The sequence below is a fragment of the Apostichopus japonicus genome, chromosome 19, assembly GCF_037975245.1.
Source record: "Apostichopus japonicus isolate 1M-3 chromosome 19, ASM3797524v1, whole genome shotgun sequence".
Lineage (NCBI taxonomy): Eukaryota > Metazoa > Echinodermata > Holothuroidea > Aspidochirotida > Stichopodidae > Apostichopus > Apostichopus japonicus.
In genome coordinates this window covers 22,563,219-22,582,665 of record NC_092579.1, presented here as the reverse complement: position 1 = coordinate 22,582,665, position 19,447 = coordinate 22,563,219, and the positions used below count along the sequence as shown (strand labels likewise).

Here is a 19,447-nt window from a genome sequence, read left to right as displayed (position 1 = left end):
CGAATGTGCTGTAAAGCAGACCTCTCCCACCCCCACACACACGCACAACCGCCTCCATCGAGAATTTTTTGTAAGTGAAATGAATGGAGCTTTGCGTGCAATATGGTGTAATATTTTACAACTATAGTATTGAAACAGTGTTGAAGAATTTTCGGCTGTTCAGGTTGTTGTGACGCTCATGTGTTATACATTTATGTACTGTACACAAGAATGGTCTGAAATATTATGTCTGCCCGTGAGATGGGAGATGGGGTGGGGGCTCCCAAAGGTAAACGTGGTTGCGCCTCTGCTCGCGTACCCTTACCCTTATTTGTCATGAACGGTTTACATACCAAATACTATTTTCGTATCTCAGTTTTAACAAATATTAATATTTGGGGGTAGTACGTTTATGCAGTTTATGCAGCTAAATACGCCTTGGGAAGTAAAATAACATCCCAAAAAGGTGAGTCGACAGTCACGTGGCACGTTTTCTATAAAACACGTGCTGCACAACAATCACATCGCGGTAAAACTGTCCTTATATTCGATTACGTGCTAAACTGACTATAAAAGAAATCACTTCAAGCGATCCCCCGCCTTCTCCCCACCCCCCCCCCTATTTTAACTCAGAACAGCTGGATAGTTATTAGTTAAACAAATGCGAAGGTTCATTTATCTATGTTTGTTTTCTTCAATAAACTATGCCTGTGCCAAATTACAGCCGAATAAATCCCTAGTTTATGGTCACCAATGAAATTTGAAACAAACATATATATATATATATATGTAAATATCCTCTTGTTATATTATTCACTCTAATAAAAACTAGTGCATTGCTATAATGGAACAACGCTCCGAGGGACTTTGTTTTGCATTTACGAAGGGTGGGTGGGTGGGCCGGATTATGGGTAGGTGTGGGTTGTATATATATATATAATGACTCTAGATCAAGTTTGATATTCGTACTATAAACTATAGTTACATATTAGTATACATTTGTAAAGAAAGCGTTGAATCCCTACTGTTTGAGTGTTTATATTTGCGTATAGAAAAGCTCAGAACACAGTGAGCGTGTGATTTTATATGTGGTGAAAATGCGGTGTTCCTATGTAGTGTTGTGGGATACAATCCTATTGATTTGAAAGTATTTTGTAACATTTTTTTCCGGATTCCTCGTTTGGTCTTTTCGAATGATTAGTTTCTCCCTTTTATCGATGTAACAATTCAAAACAAAAATCGTCTGCATTGTTAAAAGGTTTTTTTTTTGTTTGTTTTTTTTGGGGGGATACTTAAAGATTTTGGACGTTACGCTGAAAACATTTGGGTAAGATGTTTGCTTTTTACTGAAACAGATGTGTTTTTTTACTTATACGTACGGGAATCATCAAAAGGTAAATATTTTTGATCGTAACCACTTGCCAGTTTTATTTTTACTATTTTGTTTGTCATATAGTATGGCACTGTATCTAAAGATGAATATATTGATAGATTTTGATGGAAAAAAAACGTATTGTAATATCAAGTACGCATGCGCAAAGTTGAAATGACGAATGGCGGGCGACTTAACACGCCTATACCTGCACTGTTTCGCAATAGTCTAAATTTGTTTAAATACCTTATGGTAACAGTTGTATCAATCATGTTACAGCATGTTACTCTTTACATGCATACGTCTATGGCAAGCCAAATGGGCCATAACGTATGTCTCCTTTACGCGCGCTCGAAATAAGTTACATCGTGATCCCTCATGCGATATGTTTGTCAACGCGTGGTCGAAACTTCGACTACACGTGGTCGAAATTCAACGCTTAATAGCTACGATAATGTTTACCGCATTGATAGACATAATACTTCAATCTTATATCCTAGTGTAACTTACGTTTGAATTTGTAGTACACATTCGGTGCCCTTCGAGAACGCAGTTGTTTTTTCTCTCTCAAGATCCCGTAATGTACTAAGATGCTGCACAGCTGTACGCAGATACGTACATGGTATGGATCGAAGCTATACCTGTACGTCGTGAATATTCATGGCGAAAACGATTGCGTCGTCGCAGCCTGCATATCTCATTTTAAAATAATTCGATATACTTGTAGCCTACACGTCACCATCGGTATGTGACATTTCATATAGTTCTAGTTAGACCCACCTGATATATTTCCCCTCCATACAAGTTTACTAATTTCGTTAATGGTTCTCTGTTTTAATTCACATTTGTATACAGCAATGTCAGACATTGACACAAAACACGCATCATTTCTTATCAATGTAATACAAGGAATTTTAGCCTTGCATATACTCTCTCCTTTGGGGGATTTCTACATAATCTAATTTTATATCTATACTTTCATGTTCTGTGTCAAAAATTTAGCTTGAAGCTAACCGTATCGACTGAAGATCTTGTTCATATAAGTTAAAGCAGCAGTCAGGGGCTTAAATCCAACTTAAAGAAATCACAGACAATAAGGCTCAAATAGAACATTTATAGGGCCAAATGCCATAAGCTCCCCCCCCCCTCCCCATCTACACTCCAAAATAAGAAAGAATATATACATAAACATATATATTTCTCAGAGCAATATTCTTAGTCACTTACGAAATGAAATATATTTTCACTTTCAACAAATTTTCCTTTTTTTTCTACCTCACCTACCACTTAATTTAATCATATTATTACAAGTTTACATAGCTAATCTCTCCTTATAGTGGGTCTACAACAGTTGACGGTACGCGTTACGTTGTGTAAGAAAAGAAAAGAAACACGACCCCACCCCCACCCCAAACGACCAATACCACGAATACGGCCCCTCCTATACCACACAGACATTCTCATGTACCGAAATTTGCACGCTTGCAGTATCTGTCTCTGTCCGTAAAATTCCTATACATAAATAAATAAATGTATACATCAAAATTGGTTAGACTTTTCTAAGGAGACAACATTTCTAAAGATAAAGTTAAAACATGATTATATGTTCTTTCCTAGCTCATTTTCTAGCTCTTTATACAGTTCCTTTAAATTTAAATCATGTTAACAAACATGTTTTGTAATTTCTCGCCTCCCCCACATTGTTTGCAATGTCGCTACTTCATTGATTAGTGTTAGTATATATATATATATATCAGTATAGGAGCGATCAATAGCTACCGGTGAGAATGTACAACCTTAATGGTATTTGTTTTTCTAATTTCCTTTCTTTTCTTCAACTTTTCGATGTAAGAAGACTATAAAAAAATACGAACAACACAGTCTGTGTAACGTTTGCATGTAACAAAAATGCATATTAGGAATAAAAACCCGTTTCCTTTCAAGTTATCTTTTCCACAAAAAAAAAATAAAAATAAGGATTGCATTTTCAACGTTTTGATGTAAAAAATATAATAATTCTGTGTAACGTTTGCATTAACAAAAATGCATATTAGGACTAAATACACGTTTTCTTTCAAGTTATCTTCTCTAAAAAAGATTCCTGCATCTTCAAAGTGGTGTTATTAGAAAATTTGTTTTAAGGAGGAAACTGTAGATCTTTCTATATTATAACGATGAATAACTTAATAACAATTTGTTACGTTCGAAGTGACATTAATGCTTCATGGTGTCCGTTACTGTGACGTCATAATGGATTGCGCTTCGTCAATGGCCAAAAGGTGCATGTGGAATTTATAAATCTCGACATTTCGAACTGATAGTGCACGAGTGCTGCTTTTTTCCGACATGTTTAGTTTTCACTCGAGAAATAGATCGGTCTCTATAACTTAAAAGCGGCTGATTCTCAAGATAAAGCAATTAGAACATGTTATAAATGGAACCTTGAAGTACATATTGTGTGAAACATGGAAGTGTAACCTAATACTTCCATGGTTCGAACAATCTCGATAAATGCAATTTCTCAAGTTGAACATTTGAATAGGACTGTATAGGTGTTACTGACAATTCTTTCTGATGTACAAAGAGTCGGGGAGGGAGGGTGGGAGAGATAGGAGGGGCGGGGGAGGTTTTGGAGAGGCGGGGAGAGCATTTGGAATCAGGAGTGAGAAAGAGGGATTGAGCAAATGGTCATAACAGGTATGCGTGTCACTATTTCTTTACCCTTTACTGCTTTCATTTGTCGATGATTTTCGATTGTCAGAAAGATAATAAAATTTAAAAAAAAGAAAGTGGAATAAAAATAAATAAATAAATATATATATATATATATATATATATATATATATATATATTTATATATATATATATATATATATATATATACAAAATTTACGATTTCAATTATATAGATATATATATATATATATTTATATGTGTATCTATATATATATATATATTTACGATTTCAATTATATATATATATATATATATATATATATATATATATATATATATATATATATATATATATATATATATATATATATATATATAAATTTATATAGATATATATCCATACCATACCACATTAGCTGCTAGTGCAAGCATCGTTAGTAAACATTTATTAAAGTCAATTTAACAAGAAGATAGGATATCGGCGACCTTGCCGCCGTTATTACTCGATATAAATAGTTTGACGTAATCAGATATTGATGGACTATATATATATATATATATATATTTACAAAATTTACGATTTCAATTATATAGATATATATATATATATTTATATGTGTATCTATATGTATATATATATTTACGATTTCAATTATATATATATATAAATATACATACAAATATATATAAATATATATATACAAATACATATATGTATATATATATATCTATATATGTATATATATTTATATATGTATATATATATGTATATATATATATATGTATATATATATATATATATATATATATATGTTTATATATGTTTATATATATATATATATGTATCTATATATATATATAGATATATATATATATATATATAGATATATATATATATATATCCATACCACATTAGCTGCTAGTGCAAGCATCGTTAGTAAACATTTATTAAAGTCAATTTAACAAGAAGATAGGATATCGGCGACCTTGCCGCCGTTATTACTCGATATAAATAGTTTGACGTAATCAGATATTGATGGACTATTCGGTAGAGTCTTTCGTGATTATCTTAACTTAAGTTTATTTTTTTCTGTTTTTAACCGCACATGATATATGACATTTTAGTGGTGTGCGTGTAGCCCTGCAATAGATTAGGCCTATTAAAATGAAAATTTCTTGAACAATGATTATAACCTCAGCGAATGCTCTTCTTTGGAAATGGCATTAAAATACCTGCTCGGTGTGCTCTGGATTTATGTGGCTTCCATTATAGCCAAGAACACGTGCACTATACTGGTATATATATATGACGATATCGTCTATACGCACAGATACTATACAAGGTTATGCCGGTGGAAATTATGCCTGTTTGTTCTACAATTTACTTTACTTAGACAAATAATGCTTAGAAGGATTTTCCAGGGCTGAAGGGAAATTGCTTAACAAAAGAGCTGGGAAATTTCGGCATCTTTAGTTCAAAACCAGATATGAATCGGTGCTGTTGTGTGAATGTGTTTTGGCAAACAGCAAAGTGAAATGACGTCATCAGGACAATTAAGCGTAAAAATGTTTTTTCTTTCGCCCCCCCCCCCCCACTTCTGTTCTGCTTCATAATGCTCAAAACACTAATTCACATAGGAAAAAAGAATATTACTATACCAATTAAGAAATTTCCATTTTGATGAAATTCTAATTATAGAGAACATTGACCTATAAACAAGCATTTCGTAAGGTATCACATTTTCAAGGATTAATCAACAAGACGCAATGTGAGACACTAGCTGGAAGATTGTGGGTGTTTTCTATCAAAATTGGTTACATTCAATCAAGCAAATCATTCGTGTGGTTTTTCTCTTTATTAAAGAATTTCATTGTTTCAAGAAATCTGTAAATAGAAAGTATCCAGTTGGTGAAGAATTAGGAAAAAATAATAAAAAAAGGTATTTGGATTGGTAAAAAAAAATGGAGAAAAAATAAAATAAAGTACATTGTTTGCCTCCGGAATACACCTTTAAAATGCTGGGTCATTTTATAACCAAATGATAAATAAATAAATAAATAAATAAATAAAGAAGCATAATTTTGTAGCTTTAAAGACTGTAAGATTGCGTGCATTGCATTTTTTACAAGCCCGCAAGAGTTACATCTCCATATCTGATCAATTTCAGCTTTATTTGTTTATGCAGTAACTGTAACTAAACTCCGATAAAGCATCCTGTCAACCAAACAAAACACGAATAAAGAAAATAACAACATTGAAGTGAAAATATAAAATATATAGATAAACATCACTTAATCACGAGGGTAAACCATTTCTGTGTATATCACAAACTTAAACCTGAACCAGAACTATACAGTACCTCTGTGCATGAGAGGTTTATCTGGTCAGCTGGGAGAAATTAAAGCCTCCGGACAAAACCACAAAAGAGGCACAGAGAAGGAAAATATCAATTTTCCAATTTTTATTTTATTTTTTATTCTCCCTCTTCCTATCACCATCAATCGATTTTGCGACATCATTTTCCAGTCATAAAGTACTTTTCGTATTACAGGCCTTGGGTGTAAATTTTTCTTATCTTGCAAACGATACGGTCAATATAGGTAGAAGACCCCTTATACTCTTGAAAGACAGGGCACTACCTCACTCCCGCCCCCCCCCCCCTCCTTCGTAGCCCTTTCCTCCTCCCGTCCACCATTCTCACGCTCAAACGCCTGCATAACCTACGAATCACTAAGTATGTAATCCTTTGTGACACTGAACAAAGGCTGATTGCGTAATATTACGACCAGGTGTGTCTTACAAAGCACTATTTGTGTATTCATCTACAGTAGATGAACCATTGAACAATCCAATATTGGCTCCAGTAAGATATTATTGTGTGCTATATGTGCATATCATGTATAAAGTATAACATGTATATAGGATAGGGTTATACTGATATGATATACAGCATGAGATGGAGGAGTGGAGAATGTAGTGGAAATTAGAACACCCATGCATCATCTTTTGTTTTAGGGATTAGATAAGTCGCTGTGAAGAATGAACGAATTAATCATCAATACTGCAATCTTACTTACTGAAGCGATGCTATCTTCTTTACCTTCAAAATGAACAGATGAGAGATAGTATTGCAGAATTGACGACATCAATACTTCACAAGTTAGTGATTAATAAGAAGGCTATATCAATAAAAGTAACACCGATTTTTTTTTATCATTCACGAAATGAAGCGTTGACGTAACATTTTTTTTTTAATACGTAGGCTATACCTTCTATGTATGTATGTATACGTCTTGTATATTTGGCTAGATACTGTTAGGTACATGCCTTTATCACTTGCCTTTATGCATCAATGTCTTTCTCACTGCGGAACGAACTTGTATGTGTATGTCTATATAATTTGATACGTCTTGTATGTGTGCGAATTTGTATGTATTCTGCCACATTGTTTCTGCCACATTCTGTCCCGAAAAGTATACATGTGTCTTATTTGTATAGGCTACGTTCATGTATGTATACGTACATTTTGTATATTTCTATACAGCGTATGTTAACTTAATCCGTACGTACGTAGGCGTATTTGTCACGCATATGTATGTATACCTCTTGTAGGTAAATGCGTATTTCATTGTGCATATCATTGTGTATTTCATTATGGATATATGTATATATATATATATATATATATATATATATATATATATATATGTATATATATATATATATATATGTTTATATATATATGTATATATATGTATATATATATAATATGTATATATATATGTATATATATATATATATATGTATATATATATATATGTATATATTTATATATATATATGTATGTATATATATATATATATATATATAGTGTATGCATACATCTATGTCCAGGCATTAGTGTGTATGTATACACGTTTTGTGTATACGTCATTGCCCTTATTACATGTGTATATACGTCTCGTAAGGGGACGTGTATGTCTTGTTTTGCTTACGGCTAAGTTGTATATCGATACGTATTTCACACTTTGACACCCATGTGTGTAAACCGTACGTGTTTCTCACAATGTATGCATACATAATGTTTGCATACGTCTTAGTTACCTGTCACCTGTATGTAACTATATGTACCTCTTTATACGTATTATCTTCGTCACGTGTATGTCTACGTCACCCAATTAAGCTATATAGCACGTTACGCACATGCTTTGGTATATATTTATATATATATACTAGCTTAACGGAAGGTTGTTAAATGTTTAATTAAGATTATGTTATAACGTCACGTATTGTCCAATTAGTTTATATACTTCAGGAGGATCAGTATTCGGTTATACTTGTCAAGATATTGGAGCGTATAACATAGGCTATGGTTAATTAAATAGAAACGTGCCTTACAAGCTGTCGTATTGGTTGTATCGGTTGTATTCCGCTTCAACGAGTATTACATATCTTCCCGTCAGATCCGCCGTTCATTATTTAAAGTTCATTTATTTATTTATTCTTGCTTGTTGTGTACTATAAGACACTATACCCAATCCAAGGTCAAACATTAAATGCAAAACAACGAGGGAAAAACTGATTACTTTCATATTACAGAGGCCTATGTATATATATATATATATATATATATATATATATATATATATATATATATATATATACTCAGAAGAACATTATATGTGACATTCAGAGCAGATTGTCCATCAAATATTTCTAAAAACATATTTTTCTTCAAATGTTGGAATATATTTCTGGTACTCGTTCAATATGTTAGATCGCAACCAAAGTAAACGTCTTTATGGTGCTTTACACTATATGCACTTTAAACAATATATATGTTATAATAGAGACGTTTCTCTCTCTAAAATACGACAAGCAAATATATCGATATTTCTATAAAGAATAGTTGCATTTTAATGAAAATATATTAAGGCAATAATGATTAAAGGTACCCCAGAGATATTATAATAGCCTAAGTGTGACGTCTAAAGACGTCACTGATGACGTCATAGACCCTTTAACTGTGATCCACGTCGATGAGTAATTTAACGTTTAGCCAAATCAAAACAGGTTCGGAAACAAAGAACAAATTACTGAAGTGGGCATTTTAAAACTAACAGTGTGGATTATTCCTCTCCTTCAACATATTATTTTTGTTTACGTTGCCTGCCAATGGAATATTCCTATAAAAGTAATCTTCGTTAGAAAGCTAAAACTGCTTGTCCTATTGCCTGAGGTCAGTTTATGAAGATAAAGAAAACTCCATGCATGTCAGTGACGAACTAAACCGTATAAAATGTCACTTAATTGCGAAATTTATGTGCTCCTGAAACCAGGTTAAGCGATATTAAATTTCTGCATCGTTGGCTATCTCTCCGTCCGTAATGTCTTTCCCCCATGCCAAACTTTTTAAAAATAAAATAGTATAACAAAAATAGTAAACACATTGATGTCCTCAAAAAAAAAAAAGAAGAAGAAAAAAAGGATTGGTTAATTAGCTAAATATTTCCCCGAATCATTTACCATGGTTAATAGAGGAGAGAAATCCACCGGGATTCCATTTAAAACACAACGCATGACTGCAGGATGGATTGATAAGTGTTAATCAACTTTGTTCACTAGGCATATAAAGTCATATAGTGTAACGCATAGTTTAAAAAAAAAGGTTATCGTCAACGTATCATTCATTATTATGTGTGCGCGGAGGAAACAGTAATATATAGGGAGTCAGGCTATTAATATTGAAGTGGAAATTCAGGGGGGGAAAACCCAGTGAATGCAAATATTTTGAAAAATATTGAAGCTTGCCGTGTAAAGTTCAATTTTGCGATTCGGGCTGGAAACAAGCTATTTTTAAGCGACAGCTGTACGGAAAAAAGCACGTAAGTTCCACACATGTTAGTACAGTTAGTTGGCATGAACGCTACGTCATATTGTATTGCATAATTGTATTGCCTTTTAATGTAAATTGCAGTGTATCTTGCGGGGAAATAATATATATATATATATAGCCTATATATAGCCTATATATAGCCTATATATAGCCTATACATAGCCTATATATATATATTAACTCCCACATTCATGGATAGATTGTGTGCCAGTTAATACAGCCATTGGCAATACTAAAACTTAAACTGGAGCTCTACCGTGATACGAAGTTCAATGCACTTCATGCGTACGCACCTGTCAATGAAGTATCGAATGAAAGCACCTCCAGAGGCGGTTGTTCGGCTTTCTTAATTTTTTAGGTTAAATTGACTGCCTCATTTCACGTTTCCGTCGTCTATACCCGTCTAAATCCTACCTTCATTTACTAAAACGCCTCGCAATTCTTCTGATTATGCAGGTAACTTCCATGACGTCACAATTCCTTTCGCCGTTCAAGTGTGTGTTGATTTGGTTATATACGTGTAATGAACTGAAGAACGGGAAGAAATCGTACGTTTCCATATATCTATATATATATATATATATATATATATCTATGTGTCTATACATATATGCCGTTGTTTTAAGTTCTGTCAATTTGCCTTTATATGACGCGGACGAGGTGTCACAGTATATGCTGACCTGGGTATAAAAAGCGGTTAAAGATTTCCCAGCGGGTGAGTCTACGTGTCTTAAGATGATAAGCTGTGAGCCTAATGACATACAATATGTACGTCATAAGATCAAATCAAGGAACGCAAAGTAGATAGATAGATAAAGTAAAAAGGGACATTCTGCTCGCTTGAATTAGTCTTACATCGCATCACTGCATCGCAGAGAGATTTATATCTAAACGAAAGCCCCGTTAATATTGCATTATACAACCTTATAGTTGAGTGCTTTTTCATTTCCTATAGTGGATGGTAAAATCTCGGCATTTTACCATGATAGTAATCCATAGTAATGAAGGGATTTCTGTCGTTCAGTGTATATATGATAACAATATATATAGGTAGGCTACATATATATATTTTTATATATATATATATATATATATATATATATATATATATATATATATATATATATATATATATATATATATATATGTATATATGTATATATATATATATATATATATATATATATATATATATATATATATATATATATATATATATATATATATATATATATATATATATATAGCATATGTGTACGGAATTTTAGCAACGCTTTGTAATAGCTACACGGCACCATTTAATCTACCTAATAGTTCTTCGAACCGGCTTCCTTGTGGCAATATATCGCTATTGAGTGAGTTATTCGATATGTGTGTAGAATATGGAGGCGTTTAAGTGCCATCGTATTGTTTGAAGAAATCATGAAAATTTGTTAGAAAACATCTGTTAATCAAATGATGAACGGACCAGTTATAAATGTTACAAATTATAGAACAAAGTGATGAATCTGCTTGAAATGAGCACTAAGTATAATTTAGCTACAATTTTAAAGTGAATACTATGATCAAGTTAGTATCAAAATGATTACCCCCCCCCCCCAATGAAAAGTCGATTAAAAAGAATTTCCTAAAAAAGAACAAAATGGAACACTCATTCTATGTGGTTCTTATCAATAAGCACACTTGCTTACCAGATTATCACTTTTAATGAAAGAATAAAATTGCATGCTTACTTATTTATTTGAACTTTTAGAATGGCACCCTAAAGTTTCCATATAATGTAGCCATAATGAAAGTTGCATTGGTTACAAATTGAACATTTAAATAAAGAAGATGGAGACGTGCGCCATAAAACCTCTTCAATACTTAACAAGGGAAGCATTAAATTTCACAAAACAAAACGAAAATTGATTAAAAAATCAGACGATGACGTGTATTTGACACCTCTTTCGTGAGACAAACAGATTCACGGACAAACATTATACTATCAGTATACAGCTGTAATGTTAGAACTTAATTATACTTTTCATGGTTTTCTCAGGCAGTAATAAACATATACACATCTAACTACGTGGCTGTAGTTCGTGGAACTACGTAGAACTACGTAGAACTACGTGGCCGTAGTTCGCACTGTTACATCATAACAAAGTTAAAGGTGCGGATACGAAAATCGTAACCTCACTTCCGGTGAATGTTGGTTAGAACAATGAAGAACTCTCCATTGTTGTTATTGCTATTGTTCTTGTTGTTCTTGTCGCTACGATCACACGTGACTCTCTTCCAGTTCATACCATATGTCTTTTCTATTTTTGTGTTAAACGGTACAAGTAAAACTAAATATCTCATGCTTTGATGTCACTCCAGAAATCGTAGTATTTTTTCCCTGTTTTTTTCTTTAATGCTATTTTATACGAGTTTTACAAGACATTATTGAGAAGCCTTGCTCTATTTCCATTGCAAGACTTTTAATCCTTAAACATAGAGGAACGTTTAATACTGTAAGGCATGGTCAAGGCCACGCATGTGACTTTACATGGATGAAGGCATGCTCGGTTGGTAAGGAAACATTGATCCCGTTTCTTCGATATATACGCTGTGCATGCATCCGTGGTGACAGCATGTTTCTAATAGGGTTTGTCAACAGAATCTGGTTACGGTATTAAATTTGTTCATCCGTTATAACCTTAGTTGTGGTACGAACATGATAACACGTGTTACAGATGTGTTATTGCTGAATAGTTGGTGATTAGTAAGATATCTTCTTATAGGTACTATTTATACATGCACGCTATCGAGTGTGCGCCATAGAAAGTAACTGATTTCCACCCTTGTTTATATTGTATGTATAACGTGTACGCCAAACCCTCCATATAGGCTTTTGACTTCTTTCATTTTACCTATGTCCAAAAAAAGTTACAGATTTCTTCTTGTAACGCTACGTACACTGTGTCTAAGTCATATCACTGTACCACTTTTAACCTTTAAAGGGATTATTTTTAATAGCTGAAATTGATTAGCTAATTAACATAATTGCTGGAGAAGAAAGCAAAATCTGCATCTTTATACGTCAAAAGCGCATCCTTTTAGCATTTGGATGACAAAGATATGTATTGTTTTATTTATTTTTTTATTATGATACATTTTCAGATATGTTTTGAATACACCTTGCAACAGCAGAGTGATTTATGTCATATGACAATTTAGAGCCGTAAATGTAATTTTCTTTCTTTGTAAAAATTTGAATAATGTATCCACCCGAGGGAAAATCATTTATCTAATTTAACGTTGCATAAGTTGATGAAATTCTGGCCAAAGAGATTATTGACATTCAGACATTCCAAGTATATCGCATTTTACGAGGATGAAAGCAGAAATAGTATAATATAAAAAAAGTGTAACTTTTCAGGAACCTCCATTTGTGCATAAAACATATATACCACGTAAAATTGTGATTCACTGCCTGGACTAAGGGAGGGGTTTTAGCCAGACAAACTACGTTAGATTTAATTAACCCATACCTTCAGTTTACGGACACACTTTTGAGATGAAGTTTCAACGAACAGTGTAGAAAATATATATGTTTTTGCTTCGAGATAAATATCACAAAGTCTGCCATCATACTATTCCTTTAACTCATATATTATACTCCTCCCAAGAAACTAATAAACATCAAATTTGTTCTTAAATATTCTAGGATTTCTTTAGAATTTTCATATTTTATTTTATCTTCTTTTTTATCACTTTTTTGGTATAATTAATGTTGTTGTTTTTGTCGCTCGAGATATTGTTCCACAAGATTTGAAACACCGCTCTTAAAATGATTCGAAAGCTGATAGACATATATCATGATTGTAAACTGAAACTGACACGTGGAGTAAGATTTACGAGTGAAAGGAGAGACAGGGAGAGAGGGAGAGAGAGAGTGTGGAGAGAGAAACAAATCCATTGACAGCATATTATTATTATTATTATTATTGTTATCAACCATCTCGATCTATTTGAAGCTCATTGCGAATTGTCTGCTATACGCTAATTTATTATTCATACGAATGGATATTATCATATGGTTGGTCTACGCAAGTTGCAAATATGTTTAAGGAACACATCATATGCTCCTAACATCTCCAATATTTCATGAAAATCGACACACATCATGATTCAAAACACCAAAACAGACAGACGAAAAAAAGAAGAAAGGAATAAGGATATATATACATGAATATATATATATATATATATATATATATATATATATATATATATATATATATATATATATATATATATATATACATATATATATATATATATATATATATATATATATATATATATATATATATATATATATATATATATATATGAAGAAATATGTTACGGCTTAGCTCACAAAGATGAGCGTTTTCTATGGATATTTGCGAGCGAGGGTGTGGATAATTGGGTATAATATCCCATATTTACATGCATTATGTATGAACGTTCATCTTTAATTAGTAGATAAGTCTATAATTAATATTAATTAATTCTTATGACGCATATGACGGGTTATATTCTCGTGGCAAAAGTTGATAATCGTGTGAAAACAAATATGCTATTGAATACGTTCTTCCTTCCTCTGGTGAGAAAATTATGGCATCCTGGTACCATCGTTTATTACAAATATGAAAATTTTCCAAGAACATGGAAAGCAAAGGAATCTACCTAAAAATTCACAATATATGACATATCAATGACAAACATTTTATACCAAGGACAGTCTATACTCCCTTGAAGAATATAGCCCCAATATGACGTCACAACAGCGAATCATTTAACTTCAGACGTATAAGGAGATATTGTAATATTTCAAATATTATACTATACCTGTTCTGTTTCTCTTCCTTTAATTTCCACGGGCATATCCATTTTTAAGATAGTAATAAACCGAACCCCATCATCATATTTTAGCTGATATGACAGAGAAGTTTGTGTTTTAAAACTCCCACAAATATCTCAGAAAAAAAAGTGCGCTGCGACTGTTTTTCTTAAGTCCAGGTTTAAAACTCTAATAATGACGCAGTCTGATTTTGATAATTTGTGATGTCGTATCGCCCACTCGGAGTAAGTTGACAACCTTTCATGTAACTTCTTTTTTTTTTACTTCACGATACAACATGCAATTATGATTTACTTTTGACCTTATACGATGCAGAAAACCTCTAGCCACCGGAAAGTCCTTTTTAAGGTGTGACACTGAACATGAAAGCGTTATCTCTTACAAAAAAGAAAATCCAAAAAAAAAAATGGATAGGCCTATATACACTGAGTCCTACGTACACATGAACTGCTTGAAAAATCTACCTTTATCTAAAACTAACATCAAATCAAAAAAAAATCTCGAAAATTTCATATTCTCTCACACATGACACACCCCACGCAAAAAGGCAATATCTTGCACGTTTCATCTAAAACAGAAAAAACAATAACTAGGGATTAACGGGGGGGGGGGGGTGGGGGCCGAGAAGAGAAGCAGGTCTCTCAGTATAAGTCTTGTGACAGTACATACGTCAAATTGATGAGCTAATCAAATTACAAGAGAGCATAAAAGAAGATTTAAAATGGAGAAAGGGTGGTAAACTTGTTAATCTCTTTCTCACATCTGAAAAGCGTAAGCAGAGCTCTAAGAACAAGAAAAACAAAATATTGAGAAGGGACGGGGCAATAAATTGAGTGATACTTTATATTATATGTATATCCCTATAGGGTGGATATTTGCTCTATAGGTATTTATGATCACTCAGCCATAAGTACGAGGATGGTAATACTGTTAATGTCGTGTGTGAAATATCACTCCTTACGCGACGACTAAGAATTATCGACAGGCAGAGATTGCTAAGCAGAGAGAACGAGAGAGAGAGAGAGATTGTAAAATATTTGCGGTCGCTGCTAAAAGTGACACTACGGTTGGGAACAGATCAATATAGAAAGAAGGCAATACCTATATTTAAAATTGTTCACAAATTGGATTGGCAGCTCGAGTATACAGAAAACTCTTTCGTAATTTAATACTGTTTTGAAGGAACTGAATGCTACTTTTTACGACCCATCTGTGAAATTTAAGGCAAGAATTCAGATAGAGCAGTCAATATCTATCGAGAAGGTGTCAACAAACTTTGAGCGAGTTTTGAGAAGAAATTAATGCTTCTCGTGGTGCTTACGTCAATCTGACGTTGTGAAGACGAGACTGTAGTAACTAAATGACTTCTCTGTCTTGTTTGAAAAATCTTTGATCAGATCTTTAAATGATTTTGCCACATTTATATATATATATATATATTAAATATTTAAATATATATTGATATATATATATATTTAAATATTTCAAATATATATGTGTGCGTGTGTGTATGTATGTTTAGTCGTATTCATGCTGTTGTGTTCGCAATCTTCATCATTATTGTTTAATGCTCCTGAATTTATATTTTGATTTTTTTCTTTCACTTTCAGATGGTTTTGTCGGTGGATTTCACTCTTAACCACAAGACCTGAGCCTCATTTCGGAAAAGCAAATTTTGCACTTCTTATTTGAAAAAAAGGAAACTTATTAGAAAACAAAATCTGCTACAGTTTTTGGTACACCCTGAAGAACAACAGATGGCCAACTATAGCTCTGGTTTTTGTCCACGGAATTTTAAATCGTGTATGATCTGACATCTTCCTGTTTACGAGGTAAATAAATGTTTGCAGTATGGCCGACGGGGAACGATATCGTTTGGTAATATTTGGCGCGGGAAAAGTAGGCAAAAGTTCCATCATATCGCAGTTTTTGTCGAATAGATTCGAGGAAAAATACAAACCGACTGTGGAGGATTTACATTGTAGAGAATACCATATTAACGGTCATAGCATCAACGTTGACATTCTAGATACTGCGGGTACTATGCAGTTTCCCGCCATGAGACGTCTGTCCATATCTACTGCGCATGCCTTCTTACTGACGTATTCCATCGACGACGACAACTCCTTTGAGGTCGTCAAGCAGATTCATGAACAAATACGCGAGCAGCGGACGAATTGGGACGAATTACCGATAGTCGTGATCGGCAATAAACTAGATCTCGAAACGCAGCGGCAAGTCCATCCTGATGACGTCAGAAACGTCATAGCTACGGAAGATTGGAAGTGCGGTTTCTTAGAAGTCTCTGCGAAGGAGAATTTCCTGATCTTAGAAACCTTTCAAAAGATTTTAGAGTTAGCTAAGTTACCAGTTGCACGAGAACTTAGTCCTATACTGAAACGCAGAATGAGCGAATACGGTAGCTACAAAGGTAAGAACAGGCGAAGACACGATAGTGCGGAAGAATTTAAGGAAAGTGAAAAGGATATGTCCAGATCTCGTAGCTTAATAAGAAGAACTCGCCCGAAATTCAAGCCTGCCAAAGATCCAACAAAGAACGACTGTGTCATATCTTAACCATTCGCAATAGCGTAGCTGTGTTTTTCATCGCGTTTTGTCACCTTAAAAAAAAACACCGCTGTGTATAACTCAAAGCCTAATTAACCGCCATCTTTTTTTCCACTTTTATAACAGACATGACCTACTTACTATACGCTACATATTGACGCGGCTTATATACCGAATTTTTGTTTACGTTCATTTTGTTTACCGATTTGTATGGAACTATTACAACAGATTTGGGTTTGTCGTCAGTAGCGATTTTTTTTATATAATTTTGTTTTAATTGTTGAATGAGTCTGCAGACGACTGAAGGAATGGTTTTAGAGCAGTTATAATAATTTTATTCATATTTTTAATGTTTAGGAATAAGTACGTCATATAACGCGGAGAAATGAGTTGAGGATATCAACCAGGCTTGATAACAAAGATACAACGTTATAACTTCTCTAGTACTGCATATAAATTCTTTAACGTACATAGCGACATATGAAAGGACTTAAATGTATGCTGTAATGGCCACAAACATGCTAGATATTCCAATATGGTCACATATTGGTCAAAATTCTTGAAATGATTTTATAACAACCTTCGAGGAAATTGTCCTCACTTAGACATTCAGTCATCTTGTGTGTTACTTAAAAATGTCTAAGAACAATTTGGAGAGTCAAGACCTCCAGGAAAGTACTTTTTTGATAACATATTGCAATTTTGGGGCCTGTACTGACTACCTTTAAACAAAGTCAAAGAAGCATGCATCTTAATCAACGTCCCGGGGTTACAGACAGTGGTGTAGTAACATGGAGCAACAGGGCCTCCATGTAGCGACAGAAATGGGCCCTAAATGGAATGTTCACGGTCCTTTAGACGCCCTATAGATATGGCACTCACACCACGTATAGCCAGTGGCGTTTACCTACGAGCAACAGGGGGCCCAGGTATAGCAATTGAAATAGATCGTCAAAAAGTGTCTAAATTTACTAAACCACGACCATGGTTTGGGCTTGGGGTGACCTGTCTCTGTTTAGTGGGCTGCAGTGTTTTGTTTGTATTCCCCACTTTTTGATGTGGGTATTTGAACAATATATTAAGACATAAGAAAACTAATAACCCATGACTTTTTATAACTTATTCTGCCAGTAATTTTTAATATCAATATCAAGGCTTTCGTCACCTTAAATGCTTAAGACGATAATCAAGGACGGACAACTGCAAGTAAGTAAGTAAAAAAAACGTTAAAACAGAACGAATTATGATCGTTTATGTACATTGCAAACAGTTTTTCATGATTCATATTCACAATTCAGTGGTCAGTTTTATATGGAAACGTTAAGGTGCCGTCTAAATGTTAAATTTCTCTTTTCTGCAACTTTGCTGCAATTCATCATATTGTGACAAAATGTTGAATTCACGAGATTTATCATATGATCAATTAATATCATTTCTCCTGCAAAGGGTTTGAAAACGATGGCTTTTCTGATGCGAACGTAATTCATCAATTTTTTTGTAAAGTGTTGATTAGACGAGACTTTTTTTTAAGTGATCAATTGATCATTTTACTACAAATAGTTGAAACGATGACATTTAATAAAATAATCCTTTTGTCAGTTTGCAGCGCAATATTAAAATTCCGCGCTTATTAGATTTATGGAACTTGTCATTTTGTCACAACTTTATCAATGTATTAATCGAACAATTAATCATCTTGTTGAAAATTGCTTCTATAATTTCTAAAAAGCATTTTAAATTCATTTTGACGGCATCTTTAACGTTTCCATTGTTTCAGCTCCTTGCCATTCCTATTAGCTATTTTTTACTGTGAAATCAATTTTTTGTGGGCCTGGCTTCCGATTGAAGGACCCGTTTAGTAATTCCAAGGGGCCTTAGACAGTACATGGGCCATTACATGCACGGCAGTGGACTGGCCGCTTAATTATTCGTTTGTTGGGCACGACAGTAGATGTGAAGAAGGGGTCCATCTCGATGAATAAGCAAAGGGGCCCAAAGAGTATATGCGGGACCATTCGGATTTGTTGACTGCACTTGCTACCACCGCTTCATCGGCCTACTTATCACCGCCCCCCGCCC

At 33.5% G+C, this 19,447-nt stretch overlaps 1 protein-coding gene across 5 annotated transcripts in view; it reads left to right on the top strand.

The window, feature by feature from the left end:
- Nucleotides 1-18,712, top strand: part of LOC139960020 (GTP-binding protein Di-Ras2-like) — a 71,660-nt gene extending 52,948 nt beyond the window's left edge. For 3 of the 5 annotated variants that reach the window (XM_071958027.1, XM_071958024.1, XM_071958025.1), the window contains exon 2: nucleotides 16,411-18,712. In XM_071958027.1, the coding sequence (XP_071814128.1) occupies nucleotides 16,652-17,377 (726 nt within the window). In that variant the 5' untranslated portion in view covers nucleotides 16,411-16,651 and the 3' untranslated portion in view covers nucleotides 17,378-18,712. Of the gene's footprint in view, nucleotides 1-9,718; nucleotides 9,914-10,450; nucleotides 10,473-16,410 lie in introns of those variants that run through there. The other 2 variants (XM_071958026.1, XM_071958028.1) reach the window with 2 other exon arrangements.
- The last annotated feature ends 735 nt before the right edge of the window (nucleotides 18,713-19,447 follow it).